Below are 12,799 nucleotides of genomic sequence, written 5' to 3' on the forward strand. Positions count from 1 at the left end.
TTTGTGCTGGGCAGAAGGTCGCAGAAAGGGATCACGTGACCCCTCAGAACATTGCAGCCTATCGTAAATGTGAGCCAACTGCCAAGCCTTGAATCTTAATCATGTGGGGCTGCTGCAACAGTTATACAATACAATTCAATACAATTCATTAGATTTGTATGCCGCCCCTCTTCGAAGACTCGGGGCGGCTCACAACAGCAATAAAAACAATATAACAATGGAACAAATCTAATAATGAAAATTATATAAAAACCCCAACAATTAAAAACCATACAGCACATACATACCAAACATAAAACTTAAGAAAGCCTGGGGGAGATGTCCTAGTTCCCCCATGCCTGGCGATATAGGTGGGTCTTGAGTAACTTGCGAAAGACAAGGAGGGTGGAGGCCGTTCTAATCTCTGGGGGGAGTTGATTCCAGAGGGCCGGGGCCACCACAGAGAAGGCTCTTCCCCTGGAGCCTGCCAAACAACATTGTTTGGTCGATGGGACCCAGAGAAGGCCAACTCTGTGGGACCATATCGTTATGTGAAAAAACGATCATAAGTCACTTTTTCAGTGCTGTTATAACTTTGAATGGTTTGTTTACTAACTGTTGTAAGTCAAGGACTAGATGCATATGACATGGGAGTAGGGGTCAATCTGGTAAGACAATTACAACAGTGTCTTTCAAATGGCTGGACTTCAACTCCCAGAATTACCCAGCCGGCAAGCCTGGCTAAGGAATTCTGGGAGTTTAAAATTCCATCCATCTTAAACTGGCCAAGCTGGGAAAAGAAACATAAGAGGCTCAGTCTGCTCCCACAAGCCCTCACGCATCCTGCAGTCTTTCCGCACTCTGCCTATGCTCTGCGTCTGACTGAGCCATTCTTGAGCGATGCGCTCGGCGCTCGGCTGGCCGCCCCTGGCGTCATCGATCGGCGACTTGTCTCGATCGCTGCGGCCGGCGCGCGCGCTTCCCTCCCCTCCCCTGCGCGCGTGCGCAGTAGACCCGATGATGGCGTCCGAGGCCATTGGTTTGCAGGAAGAGGCGCTGCGGCGAAGGGAGCGGCTGAAGGCGCTGAGGGAACGCACCGGGGCGGGCAGGAAGGTAAGACACGCCGGGAACCGCCTCACAGGGCCGGAAGGTAGCTTTGGAGGCTCAGCCGGCCTGTAGAGGAAAGGCCTGTGGCGGAAACATGCTCGCAGGTGACGTCACGGTGACGTGCTTACGCATGCGTATTGCCAAACGGGACTACAAAGCCCGTCCCTGTAGCAGGACCACCGCACTGTCTTCCTTGTGCTAAGTCCTTCATTTCCATTCTATTGATTTGGACCAGGAAAGCACTACTGTACCTCGGGACCCCCGAGGTTAAGGACTACAAAGCCCATCGTCGCCTTATTGTGATTGCCAGCCGCACGGTCTTTTAGGTTGTGGGTGGTTTTTTTTTTTTTTTAATTATTATTATTATTATTAGATGTTTTTCACTTAACGGCTGCAGTGATTCGCTTAACAACTGACTCGTAGTTATGATGGATGCAGAGTCCCAGGGTCACGAGGTCGACTTTTGCAACCTTCTGGCAGGAAAGTTTATGGAAAAACCGGATTAACAACCATCTTACTTAAACATCTGCATTGATTCTCTTAACAACTGTGGCAAGAAAGGTCATAAAATGGAGCAAAATTCGCTCTCTCACCTAGCAGTAGAAATGTTGGGTTAATTTGTGGTTATAACTTCAAATGGTCACTAAGTGAGGACTACCTGTCATGAGGCAACCACGACCTGTGAAAGGAGACACGATTCACTTAGCAATCGCCTTGCTTAGTAACGGGAACCCTGGTCCCAATTGTGGTTGTAAATTGGGGAATACTGGCAGTTGAGCTGAGTCAAGAGTTTGCTTGTTTGCTTGTTTGTTTGTGTATGTATGTATTCATTCATTCATTCATTAGATTTGTATGCCGCCCCTCTCCGCAGACTTTTTAAAACTTCGTCACCTTAAGGTGGGTGGACTTCAACTCCCAGAATCCCCCAGCCACTGATGTTTGCAATGGTCTTAACCTTAAGCAAACATCACAGTCATTAAACGAAATCTGGCATTGGAAATTTCATTTTTAATACGAAGCCTGGAAATTGCAGCTGGTGACAAAATGGGAGTTTACAGTCATTAAATGTCTTTATTGAATAAATATTATAAAAAAGGATGAAAATAAAGATATGTACGCTGAGAGCATCTGCACCAAGACAAATTCCTTGTGTGTCCAATCACACTTGGCCAATAAAAATTCTATTCTATTCTATTCTATATGTTGATCAAAACAAAATAGGAAAACAATAGCAATACAGACAAGGTAAAATACGAAGGGGTACAGCTTCTGAAACAGTGCATATTACCTATAAAGTAAGAGCACATTTGGTTTAGTTTGATAATTTAAAGCTTTCTCATTACATAGGTAGGGTTGTTTCTTATTAAGTTAGTCGATTGTGTCAATTTCTTTTCTACATAAATTTTCCTATTTTTTGGTTCAGTTTTGGTTAGGTTTTGGTTCAAGAGGAAGAGAAGAGAAGAGAGAAGTAGGGGTAAGAGAAATATAAAAAGGAAAAGAAAAGGAAAAAAGGACAAAATGGGAGTTTAGAGCACCTGCTAGCTATGTAATCTCTTTTTCCCCCTCTGTGTTTCTTGGTGTGCGCAGGTAGTCCTCGACTTACGACCACAGTTGACCCGAAACTTTCCATTGCTAAGCATGACTAGTTGGTTTTACCCAGTTTTAAAGTGTTTCTTGCCTCACTTATTAAGCAAATCCCTGAAGCCTTTAAGTTAGCCCTCCAGCAATTCGACGTCCCATTGTGAGATGGTCGCAAAAGAGGATCACATGACCTCTGGCAACTGTGCAACTGTCATAAGTGTGAGTCCGTTGCCAAGCACCCGAATTTTGGGCATGCTGTGACTGTGAAAAAGCACCACTTTTTTCAATACTGTTGTAAGTTTGAATGATCACTAAATGAACGTGTCGTAAGTCAAGGACCTACCTGTAACCCCGTTTTTCTCCTGTTTCTCTGACATTCTGCTTTTACCCTTCCTCTTTTGGCACGTTTTTCTCACGGCTCAGATTTTTGAAACGGTTGCTTGAAAGGAGGAATTGGAAATTCTGGACTTTTCCAAAAATATTAATGCGTCTCTCAAAATAGCCTGCCTGGGCTATAAATATAACTAGGCTGAAGTTGACTTGTTTTGGTGACTGGTTCCACAGTCCTAACTGATTCCTAGTCAAGATTCAGTTCTGTTACTTTCAGAAAAGTTTATGCAGATGCTTGGATTTTACCTAGCAGAAAACGCCTTTGCCACACTGTGAAAATTGTTGAACGTTTTCAAGACGTGCTCTGAAACCAGTGGCTGCGTCTGCTGAGTAAATTTATCTTTAAAACTCACAGATCCAGTTTGGCACCAGGCTTAAATAGGAGAGGGTGAGCTGCCTTACCCACAAAAGACAGCTGGGTGACTTTGGGCCAATCCCCAGGAGACTGTGAGTTCTAGTCCCGCCTTAATCACGAAAGACAGCTGGGTGACTTTGGGCCAATCACCAGGAGACTGTGAGTTCTAGTCCCGCCTTAATCACAAAAGACAGCTGGGTGACTTTGGGCCAATCGCCAGGAGACTGTGAGTTCTAGTGCCGCCTTAATAATGAAAGACAGTTGGGTGACTTTGGGCCAATCACCAGGAGTCTGTGAATTCTAGTTTCTCCGAGTCTCCGGAGAGGGGCGGCATACAAATCTAATAAATAATAATAATAGTTCCTCCTTAGGCATGAAAGACAGCTGGGTGACTTTCGACCAATCACCAAGAGACTGAATTCTAGTCCCGCCGTAGGCATGAAAGCCAGTTTGGTGACTTTGGCCCAAGCCCCAGGAGAATGTGAATTCTAGTTCCTCCTTAGGCATGAAAGGCAGCTGGGTGATTTTGGGCCAATCTCTAGGAGAGTGAGTTCTAGTCCCACTTTAGGAACAAAAAAGGCAGCTGGGTGACTTTGGGCCAGTCCCTCCATCTCAGCCCAAGCTACCACAGACAGTTGCTGTTTTGGAGAAAATAAAAGGCAGAAGGTGTGATGGAAATGTTGCTGATGTTTCTGGTTTCTAAAAATAAAGAGGCAGCATATAAATAATTAGATAAATTCATTCTGAAGCCAAGTATATAAACTATTGGCCTGAATTCCGATCCGGATTTAAACGTTTGAGACGGCTCTTCCTGTGTATTGGATATTTGTCTTGCATTGCAGGTAGCTCTCAACTTCTAACCATTCACTTAGCGACTGCTTGAAGTTTACAGAGGCACTAATTGCAACCAGTCCTCACACTTACGACTTGCAGCGTTGTGAGGCGGCAGTGTGCCACTGTGATTCCCTTTTGCAACTTCAAATATTGCGGTCAATTGTGGCAGGGTCACCCGTGTCTCGAAACTACACTTCAAATCTGAAGGGCACAAGATTTATTTATTTATTTATTTATTTATTTATTTATTTATTTATTTATCAGATTTGTATGCCGCCCCTCTCCGCAGACTCGGGGCGGCTCACAGCAATAATAATACAATGTAAACAAATCTAATATTTAAGTTAATTAAAAAACCCCAATTTAGAAACCAATCATACATACTAGCATACCATGCATAAATTTTATAAGCCTAGGGGGAGGGAAAGTGTCAATTCCCCCAAGCCTGACGACAGAGGTGGGTTTTAAAGAGCTTACAAAAGGCTAGGAGGGTGGGGGCAACTCTGATATCTGGGGGGATTTGGTTCCAAAGGGTCAGGGCCGCCACAGAGAAGGCTCTTCCCCTGGGTCCCGCCAAATGACATTGTTTAGTTGACAGGACCCGGAGAAGGCCAACTCTGTGGGACCTAGCTGGTCGCTGGGATTCGTGCGGTAGAAGGCGGTCCCGGAGATATTCTGGTCCGGTGCCATGAAGAACCATTGAAGTGATTATTGTTGGGAGAATTCTGGGCATACAGAAGTTAACCCACCAAGTAGCCACAGGACACAACTAATTGAAGTCTTCAATGAAAAACACTACACCAGGCTTTCTTGTAAAAATATATTTTACTTTTCTTCTTATCAAACTGCTTCTCTAAATAAACTATCACCTTTACATTCGACCACTATAATAAACTATCCACAGTACTAGTACTGTATACAACTACCATTACATCTACCACTGCAACCACTAAGCACTAACTACAAACCACTCAGCATAAAACCAGTCTTTAACAAACCACAGTAACAAACCACTCTATAACAAAACCACACCCATGCAAGGGTGTTACTCCTATTATATAGGTTACAGCCAATCAGGTTGCAGCACGTTTAGCAAGCCCACGATTACACGCTGATTATGGCTTACATTAACCTCTCCCATGGTTACAAACCATTTATTTGCATAGTAATATTACCTCCAGGAATAAACTTATTTCTGACAATTATTACACAGGCACACAATATCTAACGCAGCAATTTCCAGAGGAATGGGCCCAGGTTTCCCACAGGGGTGAGGATATTCTGGGGGTCGAGGGTCCCACATTTGGAACTGGTCCACATCAGCAGTCTCGGCTGCCAATAAAAGCTCTTTTGAAATCCGGTTTGGTCTGATTGGATTAGATTGGATTATAGTTAGGCTTTATCCTCTTTTCAGCCATGTGACACAAACATAAACACACACACACACAAAGTCACACATACACGCACTGCATCACTTTTCCCCAGCCTGACGCCTTCTTCAGTTAGCCCTTGACATACCAGGAGAACTGAAGCACAGAATTTATCCTCCTTAAATGGGACGGTTGTTAACCTTGGATAACCTTCCTTGCCGCAGTTGTTAAATAAATTCCTGCAGTCGTTAAGTGAGTCATAGAGTTGTTAAGCGATTTCGACTTCCCCGTTGACTTGTCAAAAGATCGTAAAACGGGATCACATGACACACACACACACGGGATACTGAATCCGTCGTAAATATGAGCCGCTTGGCCCAGCGACTGAATTTTGATCACATGACTACGGGCGATGCTCAAATTTTTGGGAGAAAAATGATTCTAGGTCCCTTTTTTCCTCCCTGCCTGCTGCTGTTGTAACTTGGAACGGTCACTAAACGAACTGTTGTAAGTTGAGGACTGATTATAAATGTTTTAAGGGCACAGCCCTTACCATCTCTCTTCTGGCGTGCTCTGGAATTCTGGGAATTGTAGTTCTGACACAAGAATTGGAGAATCCGAATCCGTTTCCTCTTAGAAGGGCCTGCCGAAGAAATTTGCACGTTTTTTCACACTGGTGGGAAACTCCCACCGCAGTGGATTAGGCTGGTGTCCAGGTGCGATTGTGGTTCATTGTGCAGAGTCACAAAAAGCCCCTGGAAGCCGTTAGTTGAGCCTAGCAAGTGACAGCCAGGTATATCTGTTGAAAAGAGAAAAATCTAAATTTGATTTCAAGTCACATTTCAGTCTATCCTTCTTCCCCCTATCCAGTAGTCACTTCTTGTGGTGGTTTCTGTTTCTTAAAATCATGGCATTGAAAGGGACCTCAGTCATCTAGTCCAGCCCACTCCCAAAGCAGGAGACCTCATACCACCCTGGACAGATTCCAAACTCTTCTTGGAAACCTCCAGCGATGGTTTTATCCCACGTTGATATTTTTGTTAGAAATAGCCCAAGGTGGAAAATATTATCTAATATTCCTTCTCCCTCCTGTTTTTCCCATAACGACAACCCTGTAAGGTGGGTTGGGCTGAGAAGGAAGGAAGACCCAGTGTAAAGTGGGATTAGAACTCTCTCATGATTGAATCAAACTCACCCAGGTGGTAATCAAATCTAACATGGGGCTAGAACTCACTGTCTCCTGGTGATTGACCCAAAGCCAACTAGTTGGTGTTGAAATCTAATATAGGACTAGAACTCTCTGTCCCCTGGTGACTGGGCCAAAGTTACCGAGCTGCCTCTCATTTCTTAAGAGGGATCTAAAATATTCACCGTCCCCTGGTGATTGGCTCAAAGTCACCCACCTGGCATTCATGTCTAACATTGGGCCTAGAACTCACTGTCTCCTGGTGATTGACCCAAAGTCACCTAGTTGGTGTTCATTGTCTAACATGGTACTAGAACTCACTGTCTCCTGGTGGTTGTCCCAAAGCCACCCAGTTAGTGTTCATGTCTTAATATGGTACTAGAACTCACTGTCTCCTGGTGGTTGTCCCAAAGCCACCCAGTTGGTGTTCATGTCTTAATATGGTACTAGAACTCACTGTCTCCTGGTGGTTGTCCCAAAGCCACTCAGTTAGTGTTCATGTCTAATACGGTACTAGAACTCACTGTCTCTTGGGTGATTGACCCAAAGCCACCCAGTGTTGTGGTTGAAATCTAATATAGGACTAGAACTCTCTGCCCCCTGGTGACTGGGCCAAAGATACCGAGCTGCCTCTCATGTCTTAAGAGGGATCTAAAATATTCACCGTCCCCTGGTGATTGGCTCAAAGTCATCCACCTGGTATTTATGTCTAACATTGGGCCTAGAACTCACTGTCTCCTGGTGGTTGTCCCAAAGTGACCCAGATGGTGTTCATGTCTAATATGGTACTAGAACTCGCCATCTCCTGGTAATTTCGTAAATTACTCAAGACCCATCTATACCGCCAGGCATGGGGGAGTTGAGACACCTTTCCCCCAGGCTTTTTTTATATTTATGTTTGGATATGTATGTGTTGTTTTCTTTTTAAATATGAATGGGTTTTTATGTACTTTTTAAATATTAGATTTGTTTTTGCTAGAACATTGTTTTTATTGTTGTTGTGAGCCGCCCCGAGTCTTCGGAGAGGGGCGGCATACAAATCTAATAAATTGAATTGAATTGAATTGATTGGCCCAAAGTCACATGATGTTCTTGTCTAATGTGATATTAGAACTCGTCATCTCCTGGTGACTGGGCCAAAGCTACCGAGCCTAAGGCAGGACTAGAACTCACAGTCCCCTAGTTTCTACCCTTCTAGTCTTGCAGGAGCTAGATTTCTGCTACCTGTTTTGCCATCCATCAGCCGGGACTCCTGTCTCCTCCCAATTAAAAAACTCCCAAGTTCTTGGTCTGCTAAAAGGAAAGGGCCAGAAATGCAGTTTGGGGCAAAATAAGGCCAGCAACCAAAGGGTTTATTTACAAAACATACACGGCCAAAGTGAGCCCGGAGGCACCTTAATTTTCCTCCTTGGTTTCTTCTGACAATGAAATGTAACAACCCCACCCACCCCCAAATGGAGCTGCACACACCTTTCCAAGGTGACTTTCGAATTTTCCAACCTGGGTCATCGACTTCAGAGATCCAGCTTGGCCAGGATTAAGCCACCTCTGGTCCAACCGTTTTGCTTCTTTCTTTTTTTTAAATAACCAAACACACACACACATCCCCCTCCTCCTCCTTCTTTTCGCTTCTCAAGCAAAAGGTGGGGAAAAGTTTTTGGCCCAGAAGATCTGACAAGCCTTGAAAACTTGCAGTTGTGTTTTTTAAAGCGGTTTGGCGCCAGCCAGGGGGGCGGGGGCTCGGTACGGATAACCGAGTGAAGGGAGGATTAATTGTGCACAAACCCAGAGCAAAACCCGGTAGCTTTAAACAACAGTTTACGAGGGCTTGGAAAATTAATGGCATGCAGGACCACATTCCATCAGCCGACCAGTTTTATTTATTTAAATTTTAAGGGGGGCCGTTTTAGCCCCCTTAAAATTTAACTTCTGGGTGTTATAAGTTGCTAAGGATGGAAATATTGTAGAAGTAGAAAATACAAGGGGGGGGGGAAACATTTTTGAAGTGTACAGATAGTTATTCACTTACAATAGTTCGTTCAGTGACCATTGAAAGTCACAAAGGTATTGTGAAGAGTGATTCGTGACTGTATTTATTTTTTAAAAAACATTTGCTTTTTTGAGTTTTAACAAATAAATAAAAGTGTATACACCACGATATCTTTCTCTCTTTTTTTTACAGATCTTACCCATTTCATCTTTTCCTTATATTTCCATTTTTACATTTTATATATTTACATATTATTCACTCTAAAGTGTGCAATAGGGTTGATATTCCTGGAGGGGTCTGTAATATGGTAAATGACTTAGCTTTACTAGATAAATGGTCAAAGCAATGGAAACTGCAGTTTAATGTTTCCAAATGTAAAATAATGCACTTGGGGAAAAGGAATCCTCCATCTGAGTCTTGTATTGGCAGTTCTGTGTTAGCAAAAACTAACATGGCAAAGGATTTAGCTTTACTAGATAAGTGGTCAAAGCAATGGAAACTGCAGTTTAACGTTTCCAAATGTAAAATAATGCACTTGGGGAAAAGGAATCCTCAATCTGAGTATTGCATTGGCAGTTCTGTGTTAGCAAAAACTTCAGAAGAGAAGGATTTAGGGGTAGTGATTTCTAACAGTCTCAAAATGGGTGAGCAGTGTGGTCGGGCAGTAGGAAAAGCAAGTAGAATGATTGGCTGCATAGCTAGAGGTATAACAAGCAGGAAGAGGGAGATTGTGATCTCCTTACATAGAGCGCTGGTGAGACCACATTTGGAGTACTGTGTTCAGTTCTGGAGACCTCACCTACAAAAGGATATTGACAAAAATTGAACGGGTCCAAAGACGGGCTACAAGAATGGTGGAAGGTCTTCAGCATAAAACGTATCAGGAAAGACTTCATGAACTCAACCTATATAGTCTGGAGGACAGAAGGAAAAGGGGGGACAGGATCGAAACATTTAAATATATTAAAGGGTTAAATAAGGTCCAGGAGGGAAGTGTTTTTAATAGGAAAGTGAACACAAGAACAAGGGGACACAATCTGAAGTTAGTTGGGGGAAAGATCAAAAGCAACATGAGAAAATATTATTTTACTGAAAGAGTAGTAGATCCTTGGAACAAACTTCCAGCAGACATGGTTGGTAAATCCACAGTAACTGAATTTAAACATGCCTGGGATAAACATATATCCATTGTAAGATAAAATACAGGAAATAGTATAAGGGCAGACTAGATGGACCATGAGGTCTTTTTCTGCTGTCAGTCTTCTATGTTTCTATATCAGTTTGTATTTACCTTTGCAAATTGTTTGTTACACTATATATATATTTATCTATTTTTGTATGCCATTACACATTGTAATGTTTCACTTTTCCATGTTTCTATTCTCTATCCAATTGCACCATAGATTCCAAATACAGTGATACCTTGTATTGGTTCCGGGATGAGGTTTGCAAGGTGAAAATTTGTAAGACAAAACAATGTTTCCCATAGGAATCAATGAAAAAGCGATTAATGCGTGCAAGCCCAAAACTCACTCCCTTTGCCAGACGAAGCGCCCGTTTTTGCACTGCTGGGATTCCCCTGCAGCATCCGCAAAAACATGGAAGTCCGGAGGTGGAGTTTCCCCATGGAGGGGAGCCTCAGGGGAATCCCAGCAGCGCAAAAACAGGTGCTTCGCTGGCAACAGAAGTCCGGAGGCGGGGCATCCCAGTGGTGGTGGCTTGGGTTTGTAAGGTAAAAATAGTTTGGAAGAAGAGGCAAAAAAATCTTAAACCACGGGTTTGTATCTCAAAAAATGTGTATGACGGGTTTGTAAGACGAGGCATCACTGTATTATAATACTGTATTCACAATCATTTATTCCCTTAATTTCCATGGTCATTTTGTCATTTCAGCGCATTTATGAATTTTTATCAATTCTGTTGTTTTCTGTTGGCATCCATTTGTTTTTCCAAAGTTGGGCATAAGATATTCTAGCAGCTGTCGTTATATGCGTCATTAGATACTTAATTGTTTTGGAGTATTTTCCGCCCCGTATTCCTAGTAACATACTTCTGACGAAAATTCTATTTCCTCCTTTGTGATCTCTTTTAGCCATTTATGAATTCGTTCCAAAATCTTTTTAGCTTTTGGATAGGACCACCATAGGTGGAAGAGGTGCCATTTTCCTCTTTGCATTTCCCAATATTCCCAGCATCCCAAAACATCCACATTTCCAACATCCCAAAACATGACTTGAGTGGTCACGTGATCAAAATTTGGAGACTTGGCAAACTTGACTCATATTTATGTCCCGGAAGTTAATGTGATCCACTTTTGCGATCTTCCGAACAAGCAAAGTTAATGGGGAAGCCCAGATTCACTTAACAACCGTGTGACAAACTTAACAACTGCAGTGATTCGCTTAACAACGTTGGCAAGAAAGATTGTAAAATGGTGCCAAACTTACCTAACAATTGTCTTGGTTAGCAATGGCTAACGAGCACTCCTTGCATGTGAACGTGATGTATGGTTGTGATAGAATTGGTTGATTGATATTAATATATAGTTGGGTTTTTAGCTTGTAGTTTTTAATTAATTAGATTCTTTGTATGCATTGTTTTATGTTGTATCTTGTGAGCCACCCCGAGTCTTCGGAGAAGGGCAGCATACAAATCTAATAAATAATAATAATAAAAATAATGTTTAATTAATTTTTATTTAAAGTTCGGAGCCGAGCAAGCGAACTTTTCCCCGCTTGAAGAAAGTGGGGTTAATGATCAATTGCAGGGAGGAAAAAAATCCACTTGCAGCTCTGTCTTTTGCCCCCAAGCTGTAACATTATAATTAATGCGTGCAAAAACATGCCACATCAGTGTGTTCCATGCGTGCTCCTGAGGTCTAGGCCCTGCTTTCGATGGTTAACGCGACAGATTTGCAGGTGAAATTTTGCCACTCCCCCACTCCCGCCGTCTGCAAAAAAGTTGGCGGCTGTTAGAATGGTTATTTTTATTTTTCATTTTACGGTGCTGTGTGTGTGTGGAGAAGCCTAAGGATCTGCACCATTCTTGAGCTGAGCGAATGAGGCCTTTTATGATGGCGATAGGGTTGAAAATGCAGGAAATGGAATGCCCAACAAGAGGTTCTAAAGTGATAGGAAGCCTCGAATTTCCTCCATGGCAAGTTGCGTGTGTTTTTGTGTGTGTGTGGTGAGAGAGATATTTTTGCTGATAATGAAAAGGAAGGGAGACTATAGATCTATTTCAAGCTAATTTTGCTATCATCAGCTAGCCCTATCCTTCCTAGGATTTGAACCCGGGCAGCCTGCCTCTATGGCAGTAGCTTTAACCTCAGGTCACAGGTTCTCTTCCTGTCTCAGCTTGTACCAGAGAAGAGTTATATATACTGTATACATTTCCTGTCTAATCACTCTGATTCTTATTATCAACAAAAATATGTTACACATATAGAAACAGAAGGAAAGGAGGGAGGGAGGGAGGAAGGAGAAAGGAGGGAAGGAAGAGAAGGAGGAAGGAAGATGGAGGGAGGAAGGAGCAAGCAAAGGAGGATAGAGAAGGAAGGAAGGAAGGAAAAGAGGGAGTGGGGACAGGAGAAAGGAGGGAAGGAAGAGAAGGAGGAAGGAAGATGGAGGGAGGGAAGGAAGGAGCAAGCAAAGGGTGGAGAAGGAAGGAAGGAAAAGAGGGAGAGGGGGACAGAGGAGAAAGGAGGGAGGAAGAGAAGAAGGAAAAGAGAGAGAGGAAGCGGGAGGGAGGGAGGAAGAAGGGAGGAAGGAATAGGGAGAGAGGGAGGGAAGGAGCAGGAAGGGAGGAAGAAGGAGGGAGGGAAGGAGCAAGCAAAGGAGGGTGGAGAAGAGAAGGAAGGAAGGAAAAGAGGGGTGGGTGGGTGGGAAGGAGAAGGGACAGCAAGAGATCAAGGAAGGAAGATAACGGGAGGGAAGGAACAAGGAAAGGGAGCGGGAAGGGAGAGGGAGAAAGGAAGGAGAGATGGAAAGAAAGGAAGGAAGGGAAAA

At 43.4% G+C, this 12,799-nt stretch overlaps 1 protein-coding gene across 1 annotated transcript in view; it reads left to right on the plus strand.

Annotated features, from left to right (window-relative positions):
• Nucleotides 1-969: 969 nt before the first annotated feature.
• The window catches only part of CCDC12 (coiled-coil domain containing 12), a 28,080-nt gene continuing 16,250 nt past the window's right edge, over nucleotides 970-12,799 (plus strand). The window contains exon 1 of the mRNA XM_070729616.1: nucleotides 970-1,092. Coding sequence (XP_070585717.1) covers nucleotides 997-1,092 — 96 coding nt within the window. The 5' untranslated portion in view covers nucleotides 970-996. The remainder of the gene's footprint in view (nucleotides 1,093-12,799) is intronic.

Source organism: Erythrolamprus reginae, chromosome Z, assembly GCF_031021105.1.
Source record: "Erythrolamprus reginae isolate rEryReg1 chromosome Z, rEryReg1.hap1, whole genome shotgun sequence".
NCBI classification, from domain to species: domain Eukaryota; kingdom Metazoa; phylum Chordata; class Lepidosauria; order Squamata; family Dipsadidae; genus Erythrolamprus; species Erythrolamprus reginae.